At 39.8% G+C, this 27,792-nt stretch overlaps 1 protein-coding gene across 16 annotated transcripts in view; it reads right to left on the bottom strand.

Moving 5' to 3' along the window:
- FARS2 (phenylalanyl-tRNA synthetase 2, mitochondrial) overlaps nt 1–27,792 on the bottom strand; it is a 265,754-nt gene that overhangs the window by 40,370 nt on the left and 197,592 nt on the right. For 2 of the 16 annotated variants that reach the window (XM_026069812.1, XM_026069814.1), the window contains one exon: nt 24,223–25,899. The exons of 11 other annotated variants lie outside the window; for them this stretch is intronic. Coding sequence is in view for 2 of the 5 variants with exons in the window: in XM_026069814.1 (XP_025925599.1) it covers nt 25,878–25,899 (22 nt within the window). In the remaining 3 variants the exon portion in view is untranslated. Of the gene's footprint in view, nt 1–663; nt 2,053–2,678; nt 2,851–10,965; nt 11,069–24,222; nt 25,900–27,792 lie in introns of those variants that run through there. 3 more of the 16 variants (XR_003254188.1, XR_003254187.1, XM_026069813.1) reach the window with 3 other exon arrangements.

The raw sequence follows: 27,792 nt of genomic DNA, 5'->3' as shown, positions 1-27,792 counted from the left end.
TGCATTAGATTACAGCAACACCTCTTCCAATTGCTCCACTGGAGGGAGGGAGAATCTGTGTTGCRTGCTAGTGCAGTAAAGGTGACTTCTAAGAGCACAAGAACACTAAAGCATTTGTTTTGCCTGTATTTTCCTCTACTCATTTCCCAGATGGTCTGTTTTTCTGACATTTTAAGAGCAGTTACATAAGGCTGGGGCTATGTCCCAAAGGGAGAAAATGGAAAGAAGTAGTTTCAGAATCTTCCTTCATTCGAAAGATTCCTACTCTAGGCAGAGCAAGTAATTTATTGGAGAGCTGAGAAAACTTGTGCGCAGAGTAATGGAGTATATGCACATGCAACAGCGATAAAATATGACTGTAAAACCTAAGTTTACTTCCACCCGATTTCTTCTAACTCTAGATTTGACTTATGACATTGGCACTAAACAGAATTTATACGACAAAGACCATGCATTTGGTCCCCGCAACAGACTGGAATGATCTTAAATGAACAGCAGTATAAAATGTTATTGGAGTAATGTCAGTTGAATGTTACAATAGCTGAGATACATCTAGACAAATACACATTATTCTAGGGTGGACAGCCACCACTATCTTTTTCTGAACATGTTAAAATCTATAGTAGGAGCTTAGTGCTACGTGAAATCATGATAGACAATGCATATTATGAAATTCCATTTTAATCTCTTTCATACAAAAATGTCAGAACTGAAAAGTTGGTTGTATTATTGACATAGTGGAATATGGACAGACTGGCCATTTAGTGCACACTTGAAGCAAAGTTCACTGCAAAAGAGAATCAACTTTATCAGAGCTCAAAGTGAACAAGCATAAAGGGCTGGGACTAGCAGAGCGACGGAAAAAGAAGAGATTGGATCAACTACCCCTGTGTGGATCAACTACCCCTGTGGGAAAGAGCTTACAACGAAATATCTCATTTGCTGGAAGTGCTCTGGTCTGGAAAGAAACTGTTCACTCCACTCAGACATAGGAGACCAGAAAACAGCTCACACAACAGATTGCCGAAAAGAATTTATCTGTTGACCTTAGGTCAATCAACTCAATAAAGAAACAGAGGCAGTCTCTGAGTCTAGAGCTGGTATTCAGCTATGTGGGTTACAGTCAAAGAGGTTTAAGGAGACATTTTGCTTGTCTGCTAGATTTTTTTTTTTTCAGAAAGAAATTGGTACATTTCAGAGGACTAGGCTTTCCTAAGGGAACTGGTCTTTAGGTGTCATGCCAGTCCAATTACTCTTTATCTTTCTACAGACTTTGGAATCTGCACTCCTCATTTTCTCAGAGCATGATGGAGTTTGGATTAAATTAATGTCTAGCACACTCCTTTGCTCTTCTACAGTCCCCTTTAAAATTTAGTGGCCATGTTTGTTTATTTGCTTTGATTTTTCTCTGTCCCAAGAGAGGGCATGACTGCCCCTCAAAATGCTGGGAGAAGGGCTGTTTCTGTTTTTCTATATTGAAACACAGAAACAATAAAGGTTTGGAGCTTCCCTTTTAAGATAAACTTTTCTTAAGGATCTTATGGCATTAAGGGCACACTCACTTGAACAGCATTTCATATGTCTATCCACAACCTGCAGTGATTTTTAATGTGTTCTAAATCAATTTATCACTGAAAACTATAGCAAGAAAAAATGGCTTGAGTGAACCAAAAACATCTCAAACCAGCCTACTCTCACCTTATCCTAAATTGCACTTACCTTGTAGCACAGTAGATTGGAAAGGTGCTATCAGGAGACTTGAGCAGAAGAAAAGCAAGAGACCCCCCCCCCCAACACACATACACCTCCATAGTTAATCTTTTTTGCATTCTTCTGATGTAGACAACAGACCTTATCTGATGTGAGCTGTGTTTCACATCCTCAAGTGCAGTTCAAACTAAGTAATTAATCCTCACAACATGGGACAGGTCAGTAGTATCACATTGAGATAGACAGGTTAACAGTAAAACTTGGAACTACTCCAGCGCTTCAAATGGCATCCTGGGTCCTTCTGTTCATGTCTTGAGGGCTTCAAAATCAAAGGGTCTCATTCTGCAAGTAAAAATATGTGATTGTATTTTGTTTCATAAGCAGCCCTAAAAACCTCACAGTGCGCTTTGAAAGAGACACAGGACTGTGATCTGCTTTTTGTACATCCCTACCGCTAATCAAAGGTATGAAAGTCATAACATTTGTCTTGCTACTTTGTTTTCAGATTATATTCTCAACACAACTTGACCAGCACAACTTTTGGTACTTGGCAGTTTTGAAAACCAGCAATATACTTTGTACACACACCTAAAACTGAACTTAGAAGGCTCATTTCTGAAGTCAGAAAATTGTAACTGACAGTTTAGTGTAAACAAGAATCTAGTATCAGACAATTATGGGATGAACATTTCTTCTTTTAACTCACAATGTTTTTTTTCTCTCCCTTCAGGAAAAGTATTAAAGTGCTGTTCTGCTCCTACCACTGATTCTGAAGTGACACTGCAGGATTCTAGTTTTGATTCTACGATTTGTTAATTTGTCAGTTTTCAAGGAAAGGCATTTTACTAAATGCCAAACTGCTCCTGGAGCCTCTTTAAATTCATGTTGTCTTTTCACACATCCTTCCAAATAATCCTGACACTAGAGGATGGTGCTGCTGACGGTGCAGAAGAGTAGAACAGACTCACTTTCGTGCAGCTGTGTCACCTCTGCAGCACTCATCACATTAAAACTAAATTCACCGGAACATCAAGTCTGGATCAATCCACTGGTGAGGCAAGTGCCATTTTTAGACAGCTCAGGAATACCAATCTAGGCCAGGGGGAAGCTGCACAAGTGGTTAAGAGAGTGCATATTGCCCTGGAAGAGAAAGCATAAAATTGACCACTTCCATGAAGCAGCAAATTCTACAGAAAATTAGTACTGACATGGTATTTCCGCATGGTCTGTGGGGAAGGGAGAACAAAGCCAAGGACTCGATTCAGTAGAAACAGCTGCAGAAGTTGCTAAAACAGGGCCCCTGGGCCATTCAGAAAATTTTCTGCAGTTCTTGTTGGACCTTCTTCTACCTGAACTTGCTGGGCAAGTCACAAGACTCTTAACTCTCCGCACTCTATTCATCTCAACTTCACTCTGCCTCAGAGTGCTCTAAATTGTTTTAGTGTTCGTCTTCTTCTCATGCGCTGGGTCTTCAGAGAGCTTTTTCAGGAAGGGATCACACACCTAAGTTTTGCAACAACTTCTGTCATAATGGGATGTTGTTTTTGGTTCTCTGGGCATCATTGTGTTATGTGTAATTACTCATAAACATGGTTACTAATAACATAAATCTTACAAATGCATTCACGTGCATAGCCCCAAAGGGTTAAACACACAGCAAGGAATGGCATAAACAGATAGTGCTAAATGCTAAAGACGCTCTCACTTCAGCCAGGGCATTGCCAAGGTGTTTCTGGAATGTACCTACTCAGGGTATTGCTTGCACAACCATGCAGATGTTGAAAAGGAAGGAAACATCCTGGGATGTGACTTCTTGGAAAGGCAATAGTGCAGTCACTGTCTCCCTGTCCACTGGGTAGAAATGAACACCCAGGTCAGCAGGCCTGTCCATTATGGGGGACAGAATAGTTTGAAAAAGACCTTTTCCCTCATCCCATTCTTGCTTTATGTTACCTGTTTTCCTAGATGCCTTCTCAGATTCCCTCACCCTAATTCAGAGCAAGAGAAGGGGTCATGTCAAATATCACAAAGTCACTTTTTTAAGCATTGGTCATAGTCAAGAAATAATCAGGGGACTGACAGTGGGACTACAATTTTTTTGGCTCATTCAGGTACCGAAGCACTATGGCTTTAGCAAGAGTATTCAACCAGTTTGGTCATTCAGCATCCTTCTACCCAGCAAAACTGTTTCAGAACTGCTACCTTGAGTCCTGGAGGTAGGTCTGAGTAAGGGAGAACTGGTGTTGGCTGTGCTGAGTATGACATTTTGACTGCCTTCTGAACTGTCTGGCCTGACAGAAGCTGAAGGTCCTTCACTTTCCCACATTTCTACTGCCCGCTGCTGATCTTTAATGTGTTATGCAATCTCCTTCATAATTATCACCATCCTTCAGTTTCAATGTAGTCCATCAAATCTTTCAGGCTCTTGATTCAAAAGACCTATTGATGTGCTCAGTTTACTTTTTCTCTGTTCAGCCTATTTATTGGCCTAAAAAGACGTGTCTCTTTTTAAAAAAAAAAATACAAATGGAAACATTATTATTGATCTTATCTTTTGCATTACAAGACCTTATAAACCTGAATTTGCAGCTAAATTGGAGGTCATCATTTTATTTCAGGAAGAATTTTCCACATGGTACAAAACTGAGCTGAATGGTTCAATCTAGTCAGTTATTATTTAAACACACACACACATGCACATACACACACATTCGGTCTCATTTAGACTTGGCAAACATAAAATAACCAGAAAGATTTATGTGTAGCCACATATGTAGACTAATACATATTATCCTCTTTGGCCTCCATCGTCTCACATGTATTATTTGCTCTGGGATTTACTGAATCTCTGCTTTCCACGTCTTTGTGAAAGCAGGGACTACCATTTTTAACCTCTCATACAACACTTAATGAAGCTATTTCCAAGGTTACATTGCCCATTTTCACACCATAGCTATGCAGTGATCTTCCTTAACTGATTAAACAAACACACTCATTTGCTTACTCCTTGTAATTTCTACCCCTTTAAATATCTGTTCTTAGGCTGTATCACCTTACAAACAGTACTATCATCTGTGCCAGTAGTTTGATTCAGTTCTATTTGAAATTCCTATTATGGGAGTATCAGCCTGCAAACTGTCTGGTATAGGTAACTACTAAACAACTTTGATATAATTGCTCTGCTTTTACCTTCTCTGACACCATCAGTACACTAAGCAATATAAAATCTTAATGAGGAAGAAGCAACAGGTCAGAGAAAAGTAAAGAGGCTCTCAGTTCTCTGTGGGCCACTCCTATCTATGTACAGGTATGGCCTTACACTGGTGATATTAATGCAATATATATATATATATATAATTCCAAAAAAGTAAAAAATGGGGTTGAAAATGACGGAACATGAGAACTCATTCTGAATGTGAATAATTTAAAGCTATAAATTCTATACACATGCTGAAACTGTGACTTCAAACAATTGCTACAAATTCAATCTCTGGTTTCCAAATCTTGGTAATGCCAGCATGTGGTTCATTCTTCAATAGGTAATGGAAAGAGTGTTTTTTTATCAGTGAAAGCTACATCATCCTACAGTGCTTGAGCTAGGCACATGCTGCTAACTCAAGACAGGGTATTGACAGGAAACTGCTGTGACAGATTTGTTTCCCCAAGCAGATATGACAACAAGGTGATGATATCAAGCACTGCCTGATGCAGGGGAGTAAGGAAAACAAGGGAAGGAAAAGAAAAAACAAGAACAAGTCCAAAGAACTGGGAAGTAAGTGTTCACAAGCTCCACTGGCTCTTCTTTTTTAGGCTTTTTTTTTTTTAATTTGCTTTTATTCCTCAAAAGGCCTTGGGTATAGCTAAGATTTCTTTACTCAGCACTCATTATATTTCATGTTCTTTTTCCTGAGGATGAAAGATCCTGCAACGAATGCATTGAAGGACTTAACTCTAATGCAGCCATTACTGCTTCAAACTCTTCTGAAATGCTGGCTTGCAGTTTTTGCTGATGATCCTCATGTTAACTATACATCAAGGGGATTGTCCCTACCACTTTCCACTTGGTAGACCAATTTTTGATGCTGGGATTTCCCCTTCCAGTCAGTCAGGATCCTCCTCCTCATCTTTACTTAACAAGTCCCAGCCTGAGGGCTCAGAGCTGGAGGGACTCCTCTCTCCCACAGGGAGTAAAAACCAGCACTGCAAAATATGTAAAATAAGTCAGAACCAAAAGGCACAGACAAGTACAGGCCTTCTGTGAATTAAACAAGATTATGACCCATGAGATCATCTAATCAGGGCTGCAGAAGTGCCTAAATTGGGCCATACAACTGACACAGCCTTTAGCAGTTTGCTCAGTCCAAGAACAGAGGAGGCAGATATGGTGGAAGTCAGGGGATCCCAAGAAGTGGGGCTGCAAGTTATCCGTGTCACAGACGGAGAGACATCAGAGCCAGCCCCATATCAGCAGCTCAGGTCCAGTTGGACATATTCACTCAGAAACAAAGCCATTGGCTGCAACTTCACTGCTTCCAAAGCCAGCTCAGTCCCTCTCGCTCAGCGTCTTAAGTTAAAAAGCCCTAGCGGACCTGAGCTGGCTCTGTGCAGAGCTACCTGGGTTGACTGTCTGCACAACATTCCCCAGCAAGTCTTGGCAACAGCTTCCACACTGTTCTACCGTTTGGAGGTGTTTCTGTCCCCAGAGTCAAGAGTAATGACAGGTAGCTATATACTTGGTTCATTGCATGAGTCCACCCCTGAACAGCTGGATTGGGGAACAGAAATGCTCTTGACCATAGGGAAGCTGACCATCCCTACTTTAAACCATTCTTCAAGGTTCTTTCAACATTTTAAAGTAAAAAGTATATACAGTAACATAACTTTTTACAGGGCCAAAACATGACTACAAGCACTCCTATTCTGTTCTATACTTTGAAAGCATCAAAATGATGACATTAAAATAGCACATGCTTGCACTGAGTCTTCAGAAAACTAGCAATCAGGAGGAGTGCACATGTTAAACAGCAAAGCCAAAACCTTACTGCTCTTAACCCTTTCTGAGGACCTCCTGTAGAACAGGTTCAAGGGTGAAATTATGCCAGCTGTCTGGGCAGATGAAAAGCCATCTGTGCCGTGAGACTAAGCCTTTCGCGCCTGAGCCTAATAGCCTGAGTAATAAGCAACCTTTGTGAGGAGCAGGAGAGTTTCCTGCCTAGAAATTTAGTGCTTATCTTCAAACAGAGCCTGCCGTCCCTCCTTGCCACATGGTTTATATTCACCTTAGAGAAGGGAGGCCTTGCTCTTTCCTGAGAACTAACTATGCCTTTCTACACCTTTGATGGACTCACATTAATCACACGGCTTTGGGTTATTCGACAGTAATATAGGAAAAATAATTACATGCCCACAGGCCCTGTGAAATAAAATTAATTCATGGGCTATATTTGCCACCTGGTCTATGTATTCACTGCCCCAGCTCTGCCCAGACAAAACACTTACTTAATTGCTGGGATTCATGCATGTGGAAGAGTGACTGAAACTATAGCTAAATGAATAACTCTCCATTTTTCATTATCACAAAAAGGTGTTGTACTGTCTACAGAAGTAGGTAAATGCAGAAAACACAAAAGATAAAGGCCAGAAGATTCATGTATACATTACATAAGAAATTTTAATCCATATATCATATACCAAATATTTCTTTGTTCCAATTTAACCTTTCTAGGTTTCTTAAGATTTTACTTCCCAGTTTAACTTCACTATGGTTCAGCCACAAAGAGTTCCAGTGCAGAAACAGCAACAGGCTCAATATTGCAAATGCTTGGGTTGATTGAAAACAAAGCCTACCATCCCATGGAAAAAACAGATCATTCCTTTCTGTGCCTTTAGATATAGAGGCTCAAATCAGAGTCTGTCTTTTCCCGCTCAAAATTCTAAAATACATGTTACAAAACCAAAAAAAAATATTTTGAAAATGAAAATAAATTAAATTTGCTGACGGACAGATCTATTTTGCACTCTGGCAATTTTCCTAAGGTTTTTACTTTAATGTTATTGTTTAATTTCATAAAATTGAGTAACTAGCATAACAGCACCTCAACTGCCTCATACAAATAGCCTATTAAAATATGAAGCATCTTGTTAATAAAATACTCATTTGAATGCACTGCAATTCCCCAAATGCCTGTGTAGTTTTAAGGCCAGTAAACCTTTCTAATAATCATCAGTAAACCCTGGTGTTCTTAAATGGTCCATTATTATACTACTTCTCTCAGAGAAGGGTTTTACATCATAGATAAGCAATAAAGCATAGAAGATAACCTCAAATATGGCCAAATTATTTCATAACCCTCCAGGGGGTTGTAGAGTGAAGGAACACAAGAAAATCCCAGTCATAACACACAGCCTTCCTGCACTCATTGACACTAGTTCCCACTATGTCAGCTGGTGAGGCACAGGCAGAAGAGCATCAACAAACATAATGCAGACTGGGAGAAAGGCAGACAGTTGAAATGAGAAAACAAGTTTTTGGTAATGTTGGGCTTGAGTTACTGGTGAACAGTTTGAGAAAAAATAAAACAATTACACTAAAATGCATAATTTCTTTTCATCCTTTTTCTCCGCTCAGTTCTCTCCGGATCTGATGTGCAGCACCAGCGAGAAGAGAAAAATTTCTCACCTGTACCATGCCTAGGTAGGATCAGGAAGGCACTGATAGACGTTATTATATTCTTTTAGACTAGATGCTTCATCAGAGTTCACAGTCACTGATGGTCTGATGGACTTCAAGCCTTGCCTCCAATGATAACACTACCAAATGTTTCATATTTGTTGCCATGTGGCAAATATCTGCTAAAGACTAAGAATTGACCACAATCCCCATTTTCAGGACCCCACATCTTCGCAGCCATCGGACAGATATCTTTTTATTTTCATCACAAGCTTCCAGGGAACAATATTCCACAAGGCACCAGCAGAACACAGAAAAATAAAACACATGAACCCACTGCAAGTAAGATAATAGACCCAGAAAACTAGGAATCGATCCTCTTCAGTGGACTGAAGACATACGCTCAAATGTCTCTAACATCAAGGTCCAAAAGTGAAGCATTTTATCATGAGATTGTCAAGATTAACTAATAGATTCTCTGCATGTCTTTGTTAGGATGTCAAAACTGACATTTTTTAAAAGTCTTCATTGTCAGAGGTTCAACCTTCTGGGGAAAAAAATTGTCTTTTCTAAGTGTTAGCAATATTTAACAAGTTAAGTTACAAGCTGGTTCCTGAGATCTTTAGAAAGCAGGAGACCTACTTGCTATTGATCTACTTATAGAAAGTTCATTTTTTTTCTTTCTGGTTTATGTCATATAGAGTCTGTTATAATTGCTTTCATCATTCTTCCTGGAGTCTTTTCAGGTTAACCCATTTCACTGGATACGCTTGGTTAAATACAATCAGTTCATATTTGAATGTTTTCTTTGAGCACATTATGGCCAGAGAACTTCAGAATGAAAAGAGCAAGGCTTTAGACTCCACAATGCAGGACTGCCATTTTCAGAAACACAATAACCCTGCTGCTAAGACAACCTAATCCACATCCATAACTTTCTAGAGTTAGTTGCAAGAGCAACCTTAGCTAAGCCTTCCGTTTGTTTTATACCATCACTCTAATTTGGCTTAAATATCCCACTTCTCTATCTGAAAAGAACTTTTCAGCAAAATGACCTTGACTTGAAATCTTATCTTCAAACTTCAAATTAAGAAAATACATACTTAAAAACCTCACACATAATAAGTTAAATGGCTAGTATGTCTTCCCACAGAATAGTAGGATTAAATGATGTCAAAATTCCTCATGAATAATCCCTAAATCAGTATAGTTTTTTTACAATCCAATTGGCTAAAACTTTTTTTGTAACCCACAAAATTTATTTGAGCATTCAGGATAACATTTTGGCTCCATTTCTGAGCAAGAATGAAATGTAAAAATGAATGATACATTTCAGGGACACATCATCCCCACCTAGATTTCACCCTGAAATTAGACAGGGAGTTTACATTTGAAGTTTGCAAGTGAATGTAAATCAGGTTCACTGTGAGTATAATATTAAAATGATGATTTAAAGACACTTCAAAGGATAATTGAAAGCTGATTAATCTAAATTTTGATTCATGTCTTTTTCCTTTGTACACCGAAAGCCATCACAGCTTCCTGCACTTGCTGTTACAAGACCATTTTTCAAAAACATATTTCTCTTAGCTAAATTTTGCAGTTCAAGAAGAACTTAATTCTAAAATTTGCTCACGGTGTTTCAAAAGTAGTACAGGCTGTTGCAATTTTTCTCTTCCAGACACACTTGCAGTTTACAACCAGCACATTATAAACAGATTTACCAGTAAGATCCTCTCTCTATTCATCCTGCAGCCCTCTAACCAAGCAGCACTTGCTGGAGCCGTATGCACACTCCAGTCATACGAGGGAGGAGAAGTTCAATAGTGTACAGCCCCATCCTGCACAGCACCTACGTCTCCAGTTATGCTGCCTGATTAGAAGACCTTTTACGATTAGGTTAAGAGGTTTCAGAGCACTATCCAACCCACACATTTTTTCATAATGGTGTATTTCATATGCCTTTAAAGCCAAAAACACCATCATGGGTTTCTTGTCTGATCTCCCTTCATAACACAGACAACAGAATTTCACCCAGCAGGTAACTTACTTTGAGACCACTGACTTGGTGTGTTATATCAAAACATTGTCCTTCAGAAAATACATCTAAATTTGGATAACAGATCTTTCTCTCTGCTAAGTTTACTTTAAAATACATAGTTGCCAAGCACCATATCCCTTTTCCTTTCTCCTTGTCCAGTTGATTGATATTGGATGCAGGAACTTTACCCACTTTCCACTGCCCATAACTGCTTTTAAGAAAAACAGGCCACACAATCTGATTTTCTGATCTAATTAAGCAGGGAAAAAACATCTATAGATTTGTATGGGGTTTGGACTCTCTTTTTTTTAAGGAGAGGTGTCATTCCCAGTACTTCATGGACTCTGCTTATACATCAGAAAGAAGCAAACTTGCAGAGAACTTCTTCCTCTTCAGATACAGTTTTAGAAGCTTGTGCTATTACAGGCACCATTCAGAATCCTACGCTCTATGGGAAAGTGCACAAAGTGTAATTTTAGTATGTCTTATATTTACTAACTGATCACACAGCAAATGGCATGTTTCACAGAGGCAGCAAGACCACCTTGAGCTGCAGTGCTGGGTGTTCACACACAGTCAGTCACCCCATGCATAACGCCAGTGCACATCATGCCTTTGTCCCGTTTCTACAGTAGCACAGCTGAAAACTAGAAAAAGGAGGGAGTCAATAACTTGTTCGCTTTTGCTTGCAATTTACACATATACACATATGTACGCACAAATAGTGTACACAGGTCAAAAGTCAATAAAATAAATGCATCAGATAGCAAGGCAAAGAGTAGGGCAGGTCACAAGAGTCAAACTACAATCGTTCTAAATGTTTCCATACTCACAAAGATCTGAAAGAAACAAAAAGCAGTAACATTTTACTAATGGATAAGTTCAATAGGGAGGGCTCTTTTCTGTTACAGTTTCTTTCATTATTAGTACTGAAGCATCCAAGCACTTGGTCATCTGCATCATATTTTTGACTATGTATGTTTTTTCCAATGCACATCATCTCTGAATAATAATAAGGCGCCTGACCAGATGTGCATTGTCAGTCCCCCTCTTTTTTCCCCCCTTTCCCTGCCCCAATTTTTTTGTAAAGGTAATCTGAGAAGCAGAAAGCATTAAGCATATAAGCAGAACCCTTTGTCTATGGTTCAGAATAATCACTGTCTAGTTCCCACACTGCTGAGATAGGTGGTAGAGTAACACAATATCCATTTTTAAATGAAAATTGCATTCTACACTGTCTTCTTGGCACAAAGTAATGGGAGTCTTGGTGCTCTTACTGGCAGGACTCTACAACAGAAGCAGAGGCAAAGCAGACCAAACCACTGATCACCTGGAAGAGAATTTAGATGGGACAGAGCAGAACCAGCCAACAACTGCTATTGAGAAGATTAATACAAACTGAAATGTCACCTGTATTTATGTATCTTACTATCCATTGCAGATAAATAAAAATGACATAGTTAAAATGTATACAGAGTGCTTACTGAATATATAGCATGTGGAATTTACGACTCTGACCTACTTTACAAGATATCCATGAAAAATTATTTAAAATTTATTTTAAAAAACAACTGCTTGTTTTAACAGCAGGATTTTGTACAGAGCCTTGAAAAATGTTTTGTTTTTTAACAAACTACTGTATTCTTCCACAGCAAATTGCTTCAGCTTTATTTCAGTAGAGGCTATTTTGCAAATGCAAAGAATAAATGAATCCCAAAAGCATTACAAAACTTCCGCCATAAAAATGTAAATGGATTATCCCTCCATTAATATCTCACTAAACAGCAACACTTTAGAAGCAATCATTCTTCTGTTGCTCACAACATAAAAGCCAAATGATATTCTCTCTACAAATCATTTGGCTGTTACAAGATTAGTGTAAAAATGGGCTGGGTCTAGGCAGGGTTTGTCCTAAAAGACAATAAAGTATTTAGATCATCTTGCAAGCAGGTTTACATGCGCCACATTAGTGTTTTCATGTCTGCTCAGCTGTAACATCTGACATTTGTCCACATGACTGTTTTAGAGAAAAGGAGATTTCTCCACTAAACTTGGGGACACTGAAGTGCTAACATCAGCTTGTGCTTACTTGATTTTCAAATATCAGCAAGTGAAAATAAAAAATATCTTTTATTATTCTTTTGTTACAGCTGTCCTATAGCACATCTTTATGGAGGTGCGGGGCCTTCCGCAAGAGTGGAAGCAGGCTTCAAGACCAGTAAAGAGAGAATGAAGAATAATAGTGCTCTAAGATATATTTGTGACTCTTCAATGCCAGTGCTAGAAGAACTTATCTACAGAAACATCATTTCCAGCAAACAAAAAGAGCTGTTTTCTCAAACACAAAAACACCCCAGCATGCAGGCAGCTGTTTATTCTTAGGGCTAGACCCAATTACACACCTTTTTAATGTTAATTTTTTCCCCACAGTGAAATTAAAAAGGGCAACTTCTTTTTTTCCTATTTAATTGATCTAGTTCATTTCCGATCACCACCTTCCTCTTCAGTAGTACTCTTTCATATCTGTGCCTAAAATAAAGACACACATTTTGTGAGGTTCTCTTTACTTGAGTTGCATTAGCTGTCTGATTTGGAAGTACCGTGCCCTCTTCTCCCTGAACTCTGGAGTAACACATTGGACTTCACAGCCATATTCTATTCAAAATTTACCTCCGCTCATAACAAATGCATTACTTTTCAGAAAACTGTGGCTGATATCAGGATGTTTAAACATAAATCACTTCACTCATCTGTGCATGTACAAGCTGCCAATTAACACACACAGATACAAGTGTGCAGAAGTCTCTGCCTCCACTAGGAACTGTGGACTTCTCATTTCTGGATTTTTGCAGTCTTCTGCTGTACTTCCCATGCACTGATTACAAGAGGTAAAGAATTCGGGGCTCTAGCTGCTTGTAGAGAAGCCATAACACTTGTTAATTACATCAGTATCCAGCTGAGGTCTGCGCGCACTCAGTTTTACGGAAATATCAACATAATCACCTCAACTCCAGCACTACAAATATAGGTCCCCTTTGCAACCACTGCAAAGTGGCTCAGAGTCACTCAGTTGATGGATGAGGGAGCAATGCTGGCATTTAGCCACCTGAGCACCCATCCAGTCATGGCCTGACTGTGCCTGGATCCAGTCTCCCAGCATACGTTGGAACACCGTGGATGCTGCTCTAACTTGCACCAGCAGTCAGGAATCACCAGGGCTAGGTATAAACTATGCTCTTTTCCCCTTATTCATCCTATTAAAATAGGCCATGGGAAGAAGAATGTGTCCCAGGCATGATGACAGAGGCTTTGCACTATCAGAGAAGTTGCATAGGGATAACCCAATGGAGCAGTCTCCTAAGAGTTGACAATGCCCTAACACATTTGATATTGACAACAAATATTGATATCATATATATCCTTAACGACACACTTAAAATATTAACCATTTTAAGCTTCCAGTCTCTCTTGTTTTGTATTTCTTTATGGTCAGAGAAAGCCTTGCCCAATACTAAACAGCACTTTCCTGTGCAATGTAAAATTGTTGATCTTATCTATTTACTAGGTTAAGAATGTTAGGTTTTACTTCCACTAGCATTGCTGAGCTAAATCAGCCATAGAATATTATAGGTGGATTTTCACCTGCTTTTATGCATCAGTCAAAAAATTGCTTGCGAAGTTCTGGGTGCAAAATATTTGCTGCTAGCGATGCTCAAAAAGAGGTAGAAAGTGCAGACGTTGGTTTTAGATCATAGGTTGACTGTGCAGCACTGGGAATTGGAAATTCTCTCTTCTTTTTGAAGTGAGCAAATTTGATATGCAAGTCACCGAGAGAGAACCTTACAATGTCATTTCAACAGTCTCTCTCTCCTGGCTCGCTTTAATTGGACAACAATTGCAATTCACTTTATACTGCATGATCTTTCAGATCAAGTTTTTCTATCTGGAAGTTTCTTGTCCTTGGAAACTTGTATTTCAGGCACAAACCAGACCCTTGAATCACTGCAGCCTTTCCCTAGATTACTTTTTTCCACTAGTATTTCTGAACTATTTGAGTCTACTCTCAAACCAGGCCCTTTTAGAGATGGGTTCGGATGTTCTTACTCATGCTGAATAATTCTTTATCCACCAGTGGCCTAGTGTAGTCATTCATAGAGGAAAGTTAAGGCACTGCCATCTGACCTTCAGTTGCTACTAAACTGTCACCTGATCACCACATTTTTACATTCCAAGGTTCACAAGATGAAGGAACAGAATTTTCCGTTTTGAGCACTAATTTCTTAACAGTGCAGGTTCAAAACAAGTAAATCCTTTCAGAATTCCACTGCTTTCTTATTGATAAGGTAAATAGCACCTTCCTATCTCAACAGCTGTCTCGGCCATCATTGGAGCTGAACTGGTAATCTCAAAATGAAAGGTTCTGGGCCAGTTTACCAACTGATTGGTGCAGCTCCCTGCAGCACTAATCAGATGATGGGGCTGCTCCCCCAAATACCATTTAATCAAAAACCTTGAAAAAAATCAGATATAGGGAGGCCAAAAATTGTCAAGGGAATGCCTGTTCAAGTACCTCAAACAATCAGAGCACTGTAAAGACAGGCTGATCTGGTATTTAGAAACCTGACATTACACAAGGTCATGGGTTGATAACAAGCAGTAGATAGTCTAGGTCAATTATGTCTGGGAAGAGGGGCCTGAACACAGAGACATTAATCTGAAATGTTCCAATATATAATGTCTCCTGAGATTAGGATAGACCTATCATTACATGGTCATGTGCAATCTACCTCTGGTCAAACACACCTCAGTGCCCTCCTTGAACTTTCAGTTCTAATCCTAACCCACAACCCTTTCTATTTTTTAGGATGATACTAGGTTGCCTAGTTTCACTCTTAGAAAAAAGGGTGTCTCTTTCAGATAATACATAACTGAGGCATTATGAATTAAAGGTGTACCCAGCTGCATAGTGGCTAACCATTCTGCAATATGCTATTCTAAAAACTGCATACAGTGAGCAAGCGACATACAAATTCCCCTGCAGAAGTTTTGGGAGACTCTATTACATTCTTATATGCCTCCCAGAGCCATCAGGCTGACTTTTGCATTCTGGGCTACAATTCTGCTATTTTCAATGAAATGTCTTTGAAATTACAGTTGCAGGGACTAGTCTTCTACAAAACTTAGGCTGGTACTGTCATGAAGGATGAGGACAGTAGGAAAGAAGGTGCTCTCTCCCACATCTGCTGGGAGAGATGCCCTGCCGTTAGCTTGACATGGCACCGCAGTGTGCCAGCAATGGCTTGTTTACACTCTGTTGAGTGCCATTGCAACACAGGCAATCAGGAACAAACATCATGCTCCTTCTTCACTAACCTCAGTGGACCTTCCAGTACACATTATCCTCACTCATCCTTGTGAGGTCCCCTGTCTTGTACAATCACACGAGCTCTGTCACACACACATTTCCAGCTTAGTCCTTGCTCCATTCTAGAAGCAGCACGGACCCAGCAGCCAAAACTGAAGAGGTTGGCCATAAATTGGGTTGCAAGGGAACAGCAATCAGGAACACACTTCACAACTCTAACAGCTAGCAACACACATGTGAACTTGGAAAAAATTAAATGGCACCCACTTAAAAACTGCATTTCCACCCCATGCTCCAGTGGAACCATACCCCTTCCCTATCTTCTCTCCAGAAACAGGAAGGATCACCTCAGACCTACAATGTGATATACTTGCAGGCAGCATCTCTTACACAGCAAAACATACAACTTGATTTCATATTTTTCTGAATACATGTCCACATGCATCTTCAGTTTGCTCTGTTTTAGTGTTATTGATTTTAATACCATTAAAAGCATAGAATGTACTTTTGAGATAGAAAATTTAGTTCTTTAGTACAGAACACTTTGGTTGCGTGTAAACAACTAATGGGATTTCAGTTTCATGACAGGCAAATTTTTATCTAAGGCCAATTATCAGCACTAACATTTAGGCAATATTTGACCACCAGCAAGCACCACTGAGGAAACCACAGATTTCCCAGAATACGGGATGTACCAGTGTCGGTGTCCAAAGGCTAAATCGCCCATGCCAGATGTAGTATATAATTTTTAATGGGATCTTCATATTAATAAGACCGTCCCTTGTCAATGAAGACTAAACGCACAGATTAAACCTGATTAAGTGTTTCTAAAGAATTTAACAGACAATTTAGCAAAATGAGATTTTCATATTCAGAAGTGAAGTTCGAGTTAGAATATTTCTGTATGTCCTAAAATGCTTACTATAAAACTGTGCACTAAATCACCTAATGCACGGCACCTAATGCACTCTATAGCATAGAGTTCATTCTGCCACGGGACTTCACAAGTATCCTTATATTACTAGCTATATTCCCTGGAGTTGCTTTATTAAAAATTTTAACATAGACTTCTGAAATCAGGGCAACTCACATATAAAATGCCACCTATATGCATAATTTTTGCAAAACTGGACACAAAGGTGAGGACAGTGCACAGACACATCTACTTAACATTAAGTCTGTAAGGACTCCCAAGGACTACTCATGCCCCTGAAATTAAGCATGTGYAAAAGTCCACGGACAGGAGCCGTGGTGTGTATTTGTAGAGTGAGAGCCTACAGCTGTCTGCACATTCCAGTTTTATACTAGCAGAGCTCCACTTCATTCAGGCATCTCTCCCACCCCCCTGGGACTAGCAGCCGGTGGCTGGGAAGGAAGCTCAGCAACCCCAGGCAAAGGCATCACTGCAGCTCCCCTCAGAGTCCTCCATGTACTAATAACAAAATATGCGCTGCATATGTAAGTCTCAGAGAGCTCAGGAGTAGGAAAGCTGGTTTATGTAAGACTGAAATGTAGCAGACAATGATATGGCCCCGTGCCCTGCTTTTTTCTCCAAAGCCCACATTATTTGAAAATGTTAGTAAGTTATCTGATAGAGCAAAAAGACTAATTTTCTGATGAGATTTTTCAAAATCAGAAGCAGATACAAAATGAAAAACTTATTGTACATTATTTGTCGAACGAAAGAGCACTTAATTCATATTAGATTCTCTATTGCAAATTTTATTAAGAAACTCCTGAAACTAATTGGTATCAATTCTAAACTGAAGTTTGAATTTGCCATATTCAGTTGTGAAGTTTGAGATAATGAAAAAAGGAGTACATTTAACACTTAAGGAATACATGCCACTAAGCAGTTGCAGAATAATGATCTTTGATTTTACATATCCAGTAAATGTGCAACAGGATGAATCAAACTTTGACTACACCTTCATCAGCAAAGATTCTCTACAAGTCCTGCTAAAAATTTTGCAACATAACATCTCAAGAAAAAAAAGTTAGAAGCTTCATATTCAGTTAGCTATATGGAATGCAAGTCAGACAAATGTCGAGCCAAGCTTTTAGAAAACTGATCCTGTACATTCACACCTGGAATTTTAAAGTTGGCAAGACTCTAAAAAACACATGCTAAGTTTGGATGGCCTTAGTAAAAGAACTCTAGAAGRAAAATCTGTTGATAAAACTGGTTGGGAAATTATGGTATGTAGGAAATCTCCTATGAAACTGGAGATCAAATCTCCAGAGTAGAGAAACAATCCTCTAAACATCATTTGATTTAATCCAATGCCTAACATTGTCCACAGAACAAAAGAAAGTGAAATTTTTTGAATCTCTCTGGTGCTTCAAAGATGTGCAATAAGGGGCAGAAGACTATTTTAGCACATACTTTTACTAATGTAAAGAACACCTAGGCAAGTGAAAGGCGAAGGAGCACCAAGCCCACTAACCTCTGTCATTTTCTTCAATTACCCATACATGACATTTGTGACTGCAACACAACAGGACATTTTTTAAATTCACAGTACAATATGATTTCCAAATAGATTGCCAGGACTCGGTCTGTCTGTCTGAATATGATCTGTCTTAGGCTGAGAACTGAGAAACTCCTATCCAAAAAATAAGTGAAACCAACAAACTTCGATGCTAGACATAATACTGAAAGGAGTCCTAGAGGCACAAACCACTGCAGAAGGCTGTGAGGTGTACGGACCTTTTTTTGTTTCTCCTTGCAATATGCAGACTCACTGTGTGGGAAACACAGGCACTGACTCCACGGCTTTTTCCACAATAAAGGGAGGTTTTGCAGGTGAAGCACCGTACTAGCACTCCCATTCCTGGAAGTCTGCAGTACAGATTGTCCTCAGCAGTGCACGTCCTCAAGGAAAATGTTTCCAATTTTATAATCCGATTTGGATAGACTTGGCTGCAGTACTGCAATGGGTTAACATTAAAATGACTCATCACATCACTATTCAACTATTAAAGGTACTTAAGTGGGAAGAGAGGAAGGTTTCTTTAAAAAATTATTATAAAGGCAGAACCAAAGTCCCATTCAAAGTAATAATAATAATCACAGAATCACACCTGGGAGTGTAATTTGCCCCTGAATTCATAAAATAAAATTTTTGTTTTTTAATTTAGCAGTCTTCATTATTAAATACTACTGTTTACAATTAAAAGCACCATCCTAACTAAAGGAAAAAAAGCTTTAAAGTTAAGAGCTGGAAACAGAGTGTTATTCAAAGGTTTTGAGGGAAGAAAAGCCATAAGAGAGAATTTTTGTTAGGTGAAGAGCCTGAGCAAACAAAACCACCATCTGAGTGAGGAAGAGGAACCTAAGATAAGAAAGAAAAGTGTGAGCTGGTAGTAGAGTAGAGGCACAGAGAGTCAGCAAGATGGGGGGGAAAATGCATGAAGAATTTTGAAGAGGATTTTATTCATACTTTACAAGTGAGGTCTGTTAGAAAGTTATTAAATATGGCAATATATAATGGACAAATTTATATTTCAATAGCTTGATAGATTGATGCATATGCAACATCTCCATTAATTATTTCTGCACTTTCACCAAAGATTTTATGCATGAAATATGAAGTATACACAGTTCACAGAAAGAAAGATATACCTAGATAGATACAGAATATATCGTAAGATAAAAAACGTATCAAAGAAACCTCAGCGTAGGAAGCAAACCTCCAATTATACTGCCATTGCTTTAAATATGCTTAAAGCCACCTGCTTCGCCATGCCACTAAAGGAATTCTGACAGTACTTCTACAGTGGTGTAGCAAAATTTCCTGCAAGATCAAGGTCTTTGTCAGTAAAATATGTCTATATTAATATTAACCCAATACTCACTCTTTTTAGTAGAACAGTAAGCATATTTTCATCTTCTTCTAACTACACGGCCTACATAACCAAACCTCAATTCAGTCAGGTGTTAGGTAAACAAGTGCTAAATAAAGTCAAGAGTTTGACAAAAATTAAATAGCTTGTTCTAGGTTTGAGTTTGGAGATGAGTAGGGGTGGGTATGTTCAGAAGCCTGAAAGGGGAGAATACAGTCAAAATCAGGACTGCAGCCAGGAAAGTCTGGGAACGTCTGCTCTACAGAGCGCTACAGTCTTTGTCTCCCTTCCTTGCGTGGGAAGACAGGCAGACAGGCAGATTCACACATGCATACAAAAGCTTCCTTCATATAGCAGTCTATTGTATATATACATATGGGTCACTCTGAAGTACATTTTCAGCAAAATAGGAAAATTCCAAAGTTAGAATGATACAGAATGACTTCTGCAAAAGTGTATTAATTGGATGGACAACAATGAGTGGGATGGTCAGCTGAACCTGCTACGGGACTTAAGAGTTGGAAACATTATTTCTATCTCATGTTCAACTCTTTCCATTTGAAGCACTCATTATTCTCATTTAATACACTATGAGGATTGGAATAATATTGATAGTTCTCTCTCACACAGGATATTGTGAGGACTGATTCTTATACATATATTGTTTTAAAAATGTAAGATAGAAGATAAATGTTATGTATTATTAGCACTGGTAGGATAGTATGCAGCTTTAAATGAACTCAGCATTTCACACACAGCCAGTAAATCACTACTCAAAAGGTCTCTTCTCTTTCCAACCTTCCTCCCTGATTTCCTCCAACTCCCCAGCTGGTTATTGAGCAAGTTGTAATGTCATCTTAAAAACTAACAGGCTTCCCTAGGGAAAAAATTCTCTGAAGATAAAACATCACAGGCAAGTTCTCCCATTAAAAGGTTTCTATGCAGACAGACTTTGAAAAGCTGAAATAGAATGGCAGTAGAGGCAACGGCACGTCTGGTACATTCTGAAGTATGCTTAAAATGACCAAGAAATACAATACTGTATAATAAAGGAGCCCAGCATTACTAGACTGTCTCCTGATCAAATTCAAAAATGCATGTCTGCTACTGAAACTCGATAGAATTGCAGAAATGACTTTTTTTCTTATACTTGCCATATTTTTCAAGTAGAAAACACAGGAAATCATGTACCATTAAAACTATCACTGTGATAGGTATTTAGTTGATGCATCATAACGAACAGACTCATCTGTGTCATCAAAAGAAATGAAAAACAAAATTAATCCTGCCACCTAGCCATAATTTAGTGTTTCATGACTAAATTGGTTTAGTCATTTTTCACATTTGATTTATATTCTTCGATTTCACAATTAAAGAAAATAATTAAATTATTTGGAATGCTGAGCCATTTTCCCCACAGGGGTAAGCTGGCATTGCTCTATTGTCACCTTGAACTCTCTGTTTAGGCTGGCAGGCAGTTTGCCCATGTCRTGAGCTATCACCGTGCTATGGATTTCCTTATCCTTACCAAGAAACCATTAAACACGTGCTCTCAGCTCTTGTACAATGGCTCAGTCCCTCATTTTGAAATCAGAGGGGCTCCTGTTTCATTTTAATCATCCCCTCCACCTATAGTGAAACCAGGCTGCAGACCCCTTTGCGCCCAAAGGAAACAACCACTTCCCAAACCAGGGCCATGTTMTGGCAGAGTATTTAATCCACATCTCATTAAGCTAACATGCACTTTACTTTGCAACTATTCAGCATTCCTTCTGGTTGTTAAGGTACTTCACTAAACAGGTATTGCTCATGATTCAGTTCAGCTTGCCTCATCTAGTCGGCAGTGCCACAGCTCCCGTTTCTGGTATCACAATTTAGAAACATCACAGAAGTGGTGTCTTTAGCCATAAAAATTCCACATTGTGCTGTCTGTAGTGACACTGTTGATTAAAAAAGTTGACTGTAGAGAAAAAAACTCAGGTATTTGGATGCAGAAATCAGAACTAAAGGCAAAAAAGTACAAAATGAAAGATAAATGGGCAGTCATGGAGAAGGCAAGGAAGGAATGGTCAGGAGGCTGGAGCACATGCCCTGTGAGGATGGGCTGGGGGAGCTTGTTTAGCCTGGAGGGTAACAAGGCTTAGAGGAACCTAACAGCTGCCTTCCAGGACCTTCAAGGAGGTTATCAAGAAGATGGAGCCAGGCTCTTCACAGCCAAGCCTGGCAGGAAGATGAGAGACAACATGCATAAATCAAAATAAACAGAGGTTCAGACTAGATATACGGAAAACCTTTTTCCCCATGAGGACAGCCAAGCAATGGAGCAGGTTGCCTGGGGAGGCTGTGCAGTCTCCAAGCTTGGAGGTTTTCAAGACCTGACTGGCTAAAACCCTGAGCGACCCAGTCTGAAGTCCATGTTGACCCTGCTTTGAGCAAAAGGTTGGACTTGAGACCTCCTGAGGACTCTTCCAACCTGACTGATTCTGTGTTTCTGTATTAAAGATAAGAAAAGAAACCATTTACTTAGAGCAAAGTTACCAGAAACCATAGGGAATAAACAAGTAACTGGAATCTCCAAATTGGTCATTTAAAGGCAACAAAGCCTGAGAAGCACTCAAGGTGTAGCCCCTCTGCTGTAAAGGATTTGAAAAGTCTTGCTTCAGTTCTCAGGAAGGGCCCCAGTGATAGACAGTTTTTCCTTATTATATGACTTCTCCATAAGTTTTTGCCTCTCTGCAAGCTTTTAAAGCTTATTCAAATAGGATGCTATCCTCCATCAGTAATGACAAATGTACACATATGATGCCTTAGAGCAGACCAGTGGTGATCAACCTTCCTGACTCTACAAGCTGCACAGCGAAATCTTCACATGACCTGCAAGCATGAGACACACAGCACACATACTGAGAGCCAGGAGGAATCATTTTTCCAAGGGAGGTTCACAGGGTGGATATGACACCAGCTCCTCCAGGGCCTCACCACTCTGCAGAGGAAAAGGGCTGGGTCTTACACAGCTTAGTCCTGTCAGCTTCAGCTGGCTTTACTGGTTTCTCATAGCAGGGGAAGTATTCATCAGCCTCTGCATCAGCATAAATTTTTTTTAAGCCCTTTTTTAAGTCAAATGGCAGCCCTCTGATGCTGAAGCCCCAGTTGAATGCCACATGCACCTCAAGGGCCTGAGGACTCACCACTTGTGGGTCATTTGAGAACCAACAACAGATTTCCTGCATGAAGGGGTCTGTGACCCCAGGGCAGGAGGAAGGCTAGTGAGTGAGTCAGGCAGGGGCATGAGCAAGTGTCACATCCAGAGAAATATTTTCTGGAAAGAGGGATTTTATTTGCGTTTGAAGGAGTGAGAAGAGAAGCACCTTGCATAAGCAGTTTGAATAGTTTAAACAACTTATTTTAAAGGCAATACTAGGCAATACAATTCTGAACACTAAGAAATAATCTTGAATTCTTTAGAATTTTATTAGGTGCAAAAATAATCAAGTTATAGAAATGTATCAGTGTTCTAAGATAATCACTTTAAAGAGTCCACAATTTAATAAAAAATGTAATACAAAAGTTTACTGTAAAAAAATTTAAGTTGTCATGTATAAGTCTTTTTTGCTGTGTAAGTTCTACCTGAAAAGGTTATTTTCTCTAGACATTTTTATAGGAATTGTAAAGAAACGTCTCCTTCAGTCATGCTTTCTCCCAGATCCATGACTGGATAATTTGCACTAACACAAAGCTGTCCTTTTTCAAAAACACATCCATCAAATTTTCCAGGTATCAAAGGGGGGACTCTGCAGCTTCCTATGTAATAGTGCTATGCTGAAAGTTATTAGTAAGTTCCATAAACACAGACCCTGCTTAAGATGATAACTATATTAAACAGATTTCRCTCACACCAAATGCATCAAGCAGTGAAATGCTCCACTGTGAAGTGATGGTTAAAACAATAAGGGGCTACTGCCCACAGCGAAGCAGAAATGGAAGTAAAGGCATAGACTAAGGGGTTTCCTGAGTTTGGCTTGACTGTAGACATATGGGCTCAGCGACAGAGTAGGTGAAGCTATTTGAATACTGTGTAAGAAAAGCGATCAGCAAACAGGCAGCTCTTGAGAAACCACAAGGAATATGGAGCAGAGAGACCACATAGACAATGCTCACAGGAACACAGTTCCCACTGGAAAGACAGGTCCAGAAATCACAAGCAAAGAAACTGCCTGGGTCTCTTTGTCCCACTGTGTTCACAGAGACTGACCTCTGCAGACCACTGCAGGGAAGAAAGCTCTGGCACAGATCACGGGGATTTCTTTCTAGGAGTAACTACCCAGCAAGACCCCAAGCACAGCCAAGCATTCAGTCCAAAAAGAGGCAAAACAAAAAAATGGCCTAATTCCACAAAGTTTAAATCATGAATTCTGAAAGCTGTAGGGTCAACTCAATGCTTGAAGAAGCCAGTAAGCATTCTCCTAGAGAGTCCATTTTGCTCCAGTGTCAGTTATCAATATCCCCAGTTCAGCAGGAATGCTGGGACATGAATCAATAATTGAAGGGAAGAGGAGCAATTTTGTCAGATAAAAGCAGGAATTAAAAAACAAAGGTTCACAGATTTTATTATGTTCAAGAAATACACAACTCCATTTGGATGTTTAGAAGAAAACTGCAATGAAAAGTGACTCTTTAACAAAATACAGATTTCCACTCATGCTTAAAATACAATCTATGCCATTTCTTCTTTTTTCATAGGTGCTTCTGCATCACTGAGCAACAGGAGTGCAATGAAGGGTTAAGTGGCAGGAGGAAGAGGAGACAGTATAGGGACAGCTACTCACTGTTACGACAGTTATTGATCCTCAGAACACAGGCATGACAGCTGTATACAATATTTTGGGGCTATACAGTTCATCCATCATTTACTCCTCAATCTAATCTTCAAACATATTGCCATTACCCAATTCCCATCAAGCTGTGCTAAATGACTCTTTCCACAGAAGCTTACAGGGCACAACCTGCCCCTCCTCTGCCTGCTCTGCAGACACTTCTCTGTCTGTTTGCAACCCGACAGCTTTCCACAGCCATCCTTAACATCTCTTCAAACTAAATTTCTCTGTACACCTGTCTCCTTTGGAATTGCAAGACAGGCAGACAACAGGGAAGTGGGAAGATGCTAATTGCAAATTAGCTGTGCTGCAGGTCTTCCCTGCCTCACTTTCATCTCATCAGTACCTTCTCACCCCTTGCCTTTCTGGCTTTACTATGCTGTGTCTTGATTGAATTCACAAAAACACTTGGAACCATTACCAGTGTGACAGACAAACAGCAGTCATGCTCTTGGCTTGAAAAAACAAATGTGTCTCTGTGTCCTAGGCATTTCTCAATTAAAGGAGAACAAAGTGGATTTAAACACTCCTTGCCCCTTTACAGCAACAGATTTTAATGCAACCAGGTTTCAGATCTGTTTTTTAAAGTCAAACAACTGATTTCAGATATGGGGACATGGGAAGAGAGGGCAATAGCTAGAAAAACTGCCTGCAGTAAAAATACCCTGATTTCAAAGCCCTGGAAAGAAAATCACAAGTTACTGAATTACACAATATAAAAACATAAGAACAGTTGTGCTGGGCAAAACCAAAGATCCATATAGTCCTGTCCTGTTTCCAACAAAAATTATTTCCCTATCCCACAAAACACACACACACAGAAAGAGAGACAGAGAGAGAGAGAAAGAGAGAGAGAAAGAAAGAAGCAGTCTCGATAAGTGGATTCCTTAAGAAATAAAGTAGCAAACCTCAAACGTCTTGCTGGGCTCCAAACCATTTTCAACGCAAAGCTTTCCTGAGATGGATGTCGCTTCTATGTGTTTTTACGTCTTAATACATTTCTTTCCATTAACTCATACAGCCTCTCCATATGAACTTTTAGCATCTACATGGCCCTCCTGCAAGGAGCTCCATGGGTACTTGGATCTCACTGTTTGCTGTGAAGCTGGTTCCTAGTAGTTTCATCTGCAGCACGCTGGCTTCTACATAGAAAAGGCAATGAAATATTCTTCTGTATCCATCCTCTCCATACCACCCATGATTTTGTAGATCTCTATCATATTCCTCCAGGAAATCTTCCCTACCAGACCTGGTTCTCACAGTCACTCCCTTGAGGAGAGCTAGTCTAAGGCTCTGATCACCTCTGTCGCCTTTTTCTGAACCTCCTGCATGCCCTTGTTGAAATGGAAATCCCAGGAGTGTGCACAGCATTCAGACTGCATCAGGCCAGACTCTGCACCAAAACACAAAAAAGAGCATGAAAGCACATGGCTGTATCTCCCTCCTTCCGCACGCCATCCAAGCACTGGGAAGCCGGCAGCAGCGGAGGAAGCCACAGCTCCCTATTCTCACCACTGGATATCAGCTTCCTGAAAACTAGGGTGGAACCACAGCTGCCCTGTTTTCTGGAGAGGGCTTATGGCACCTTCATGACAAGAGCCGGGTAGAGCAACTGAGTGCTTTGTTGGATCTCAAGGGGGTCCAGCAGGAATTCAGGGCTGCTCTCCAGCTCACCACCTCCAGCACTAACCTGCCCCAAGGCCCCAGAGATGCCATGTATGCTTTGCAAATGCATCTCTTTTCAGAGGACAGGGCTGTACATATGTCTCTCTCACTGACTATGCATCCAGGTCTGTCTATAGATCAGAAATCATGTTTATTTCAAATGAGAATTCCAATTATAGCACCAAATTATTCTGAGGGGGTAACAACAAAGATGCTGCTTTTGGTCCAACATGGGTTTATTTCAAAGCAATCTCCAACATGCTGCTAAGCAGCAGAAGTTGTAGAATTGTACAACACAAGGCGGGCTGCCAATACTGAGCTCTGCTGCAGCTGAGCAGGCAAAAGTTCAACATAAACAAAAATAATTGAAAATGAAAACTGGGAGGAGAGGGAGGGAAGGGGGCTAGACAGACAAACGGGCGAATGCCAATGCTGAAAAAGAAAACCCTCAGAAACACGAAAAGATTTTCAATACGGAGGGAGAGTGCCCCTTATTTAACCTATAGCCCAAAGAAGCATCCTATAACAAGCTTGTCCCAGCACTGATAGGAACTGTGAAGCCAGTAGAAAATTCAGCCATGACTTAGATGAGGTTCTTTACAGGCTTAGAAACTGGCCACACATTTTCAGAAGGTAGGACCTCAGACATCAATGCAGTTGAGAAAGTGAGGCGCTCCAGAAGCAGGAGCAGAATTAAGATTTCAGTGATCATATTTTCAAATTCTTCATCAAAGAGCACCGTTCAATTTGCAAATGGAATTGCTTGAAAGTTAAGAGAAACTATTTAACGTCACCTTTGCAACTTTGACTCTGGCCTCTTAGGCATCTTTGCCATACACTGAGTAAGGCTGTGGAACTACAATTTCAGAGAGACTTGGGAATTAAGAACTTTTGTAATTCACACCCCTAAAGGTGAGGTTTCACACTCGAACTGAGGTTGAACAGGTGGTGCTTTGCAGACGATTTATTTGCTTTGACCAGGGAAAGGTGAAAACTGGGTCTGCCCTGTAGAAACTGTAGTCAAAGCTAGCAAAACAAGCGATCGCTAGAAACTGCTCCTAGGTGGATTCTGTAGGCACAGAACAGTGTGGAGCATCACCTTTTAGATGCTGCTGAAAAAGATAATTGCTGAAGGAGGGATGCTTAAGGCTAATACTGGAACCCAAGAATGAGGTAGGGATCACAAATCACTATGCTGTCTTCAATGCTCCCAGCATAACAGTACAACTTTTTTCCTTAAGGAAGTGGCAGGAATTTCTTATAGAAAATGTTAAGTGAATGTATTGTATTATGGCTTTGCTACCAGTTTCATGTATGATTTAGACAGTGTTTCTCAGCCTGTTGCCCATGGACCACTGAAATGACCAGAGGAAAAAATATGCACTTACTTCTACACATGCATGGAAACAAAGTGTGAAAGACAAAATAAAGCCACAATTGAGCATTCAAAATATAGCCTAAATTTTTGTTGACAATAAATGAAAAACCATTTGAGGCAACACTAACCAAGATGATTGGTGGCTTTATCTTTTCTTCCCTTTTCCTTCCCCCTTAGTCTATTCTTTGTCTACAAGCATTTAAACACTATTATGGAAGGCAGGGTAAAATTGCAAAATTTACA

Source organism: Apteryx rowi, unplaced genomic scaffold (genome assembly GCF_003343035.1).
Source record: "Apteryx rowi isolate R43461 unplaced genomic scaffold, aptRow1 scaffold_3, whole genome shotgun sequence".
In the NCBI taxonomy this organism is placed as follows: Eukaryota; Metazoa; Chordata; class Aves; order Apterygiformes; family Apterygidae; genus Apteryx; species Apteryx rowi.
Note: the sequence above shows the minus strand (reverse complement) of the source record. Positions and strands in the feature narration are given on the sequence as shown.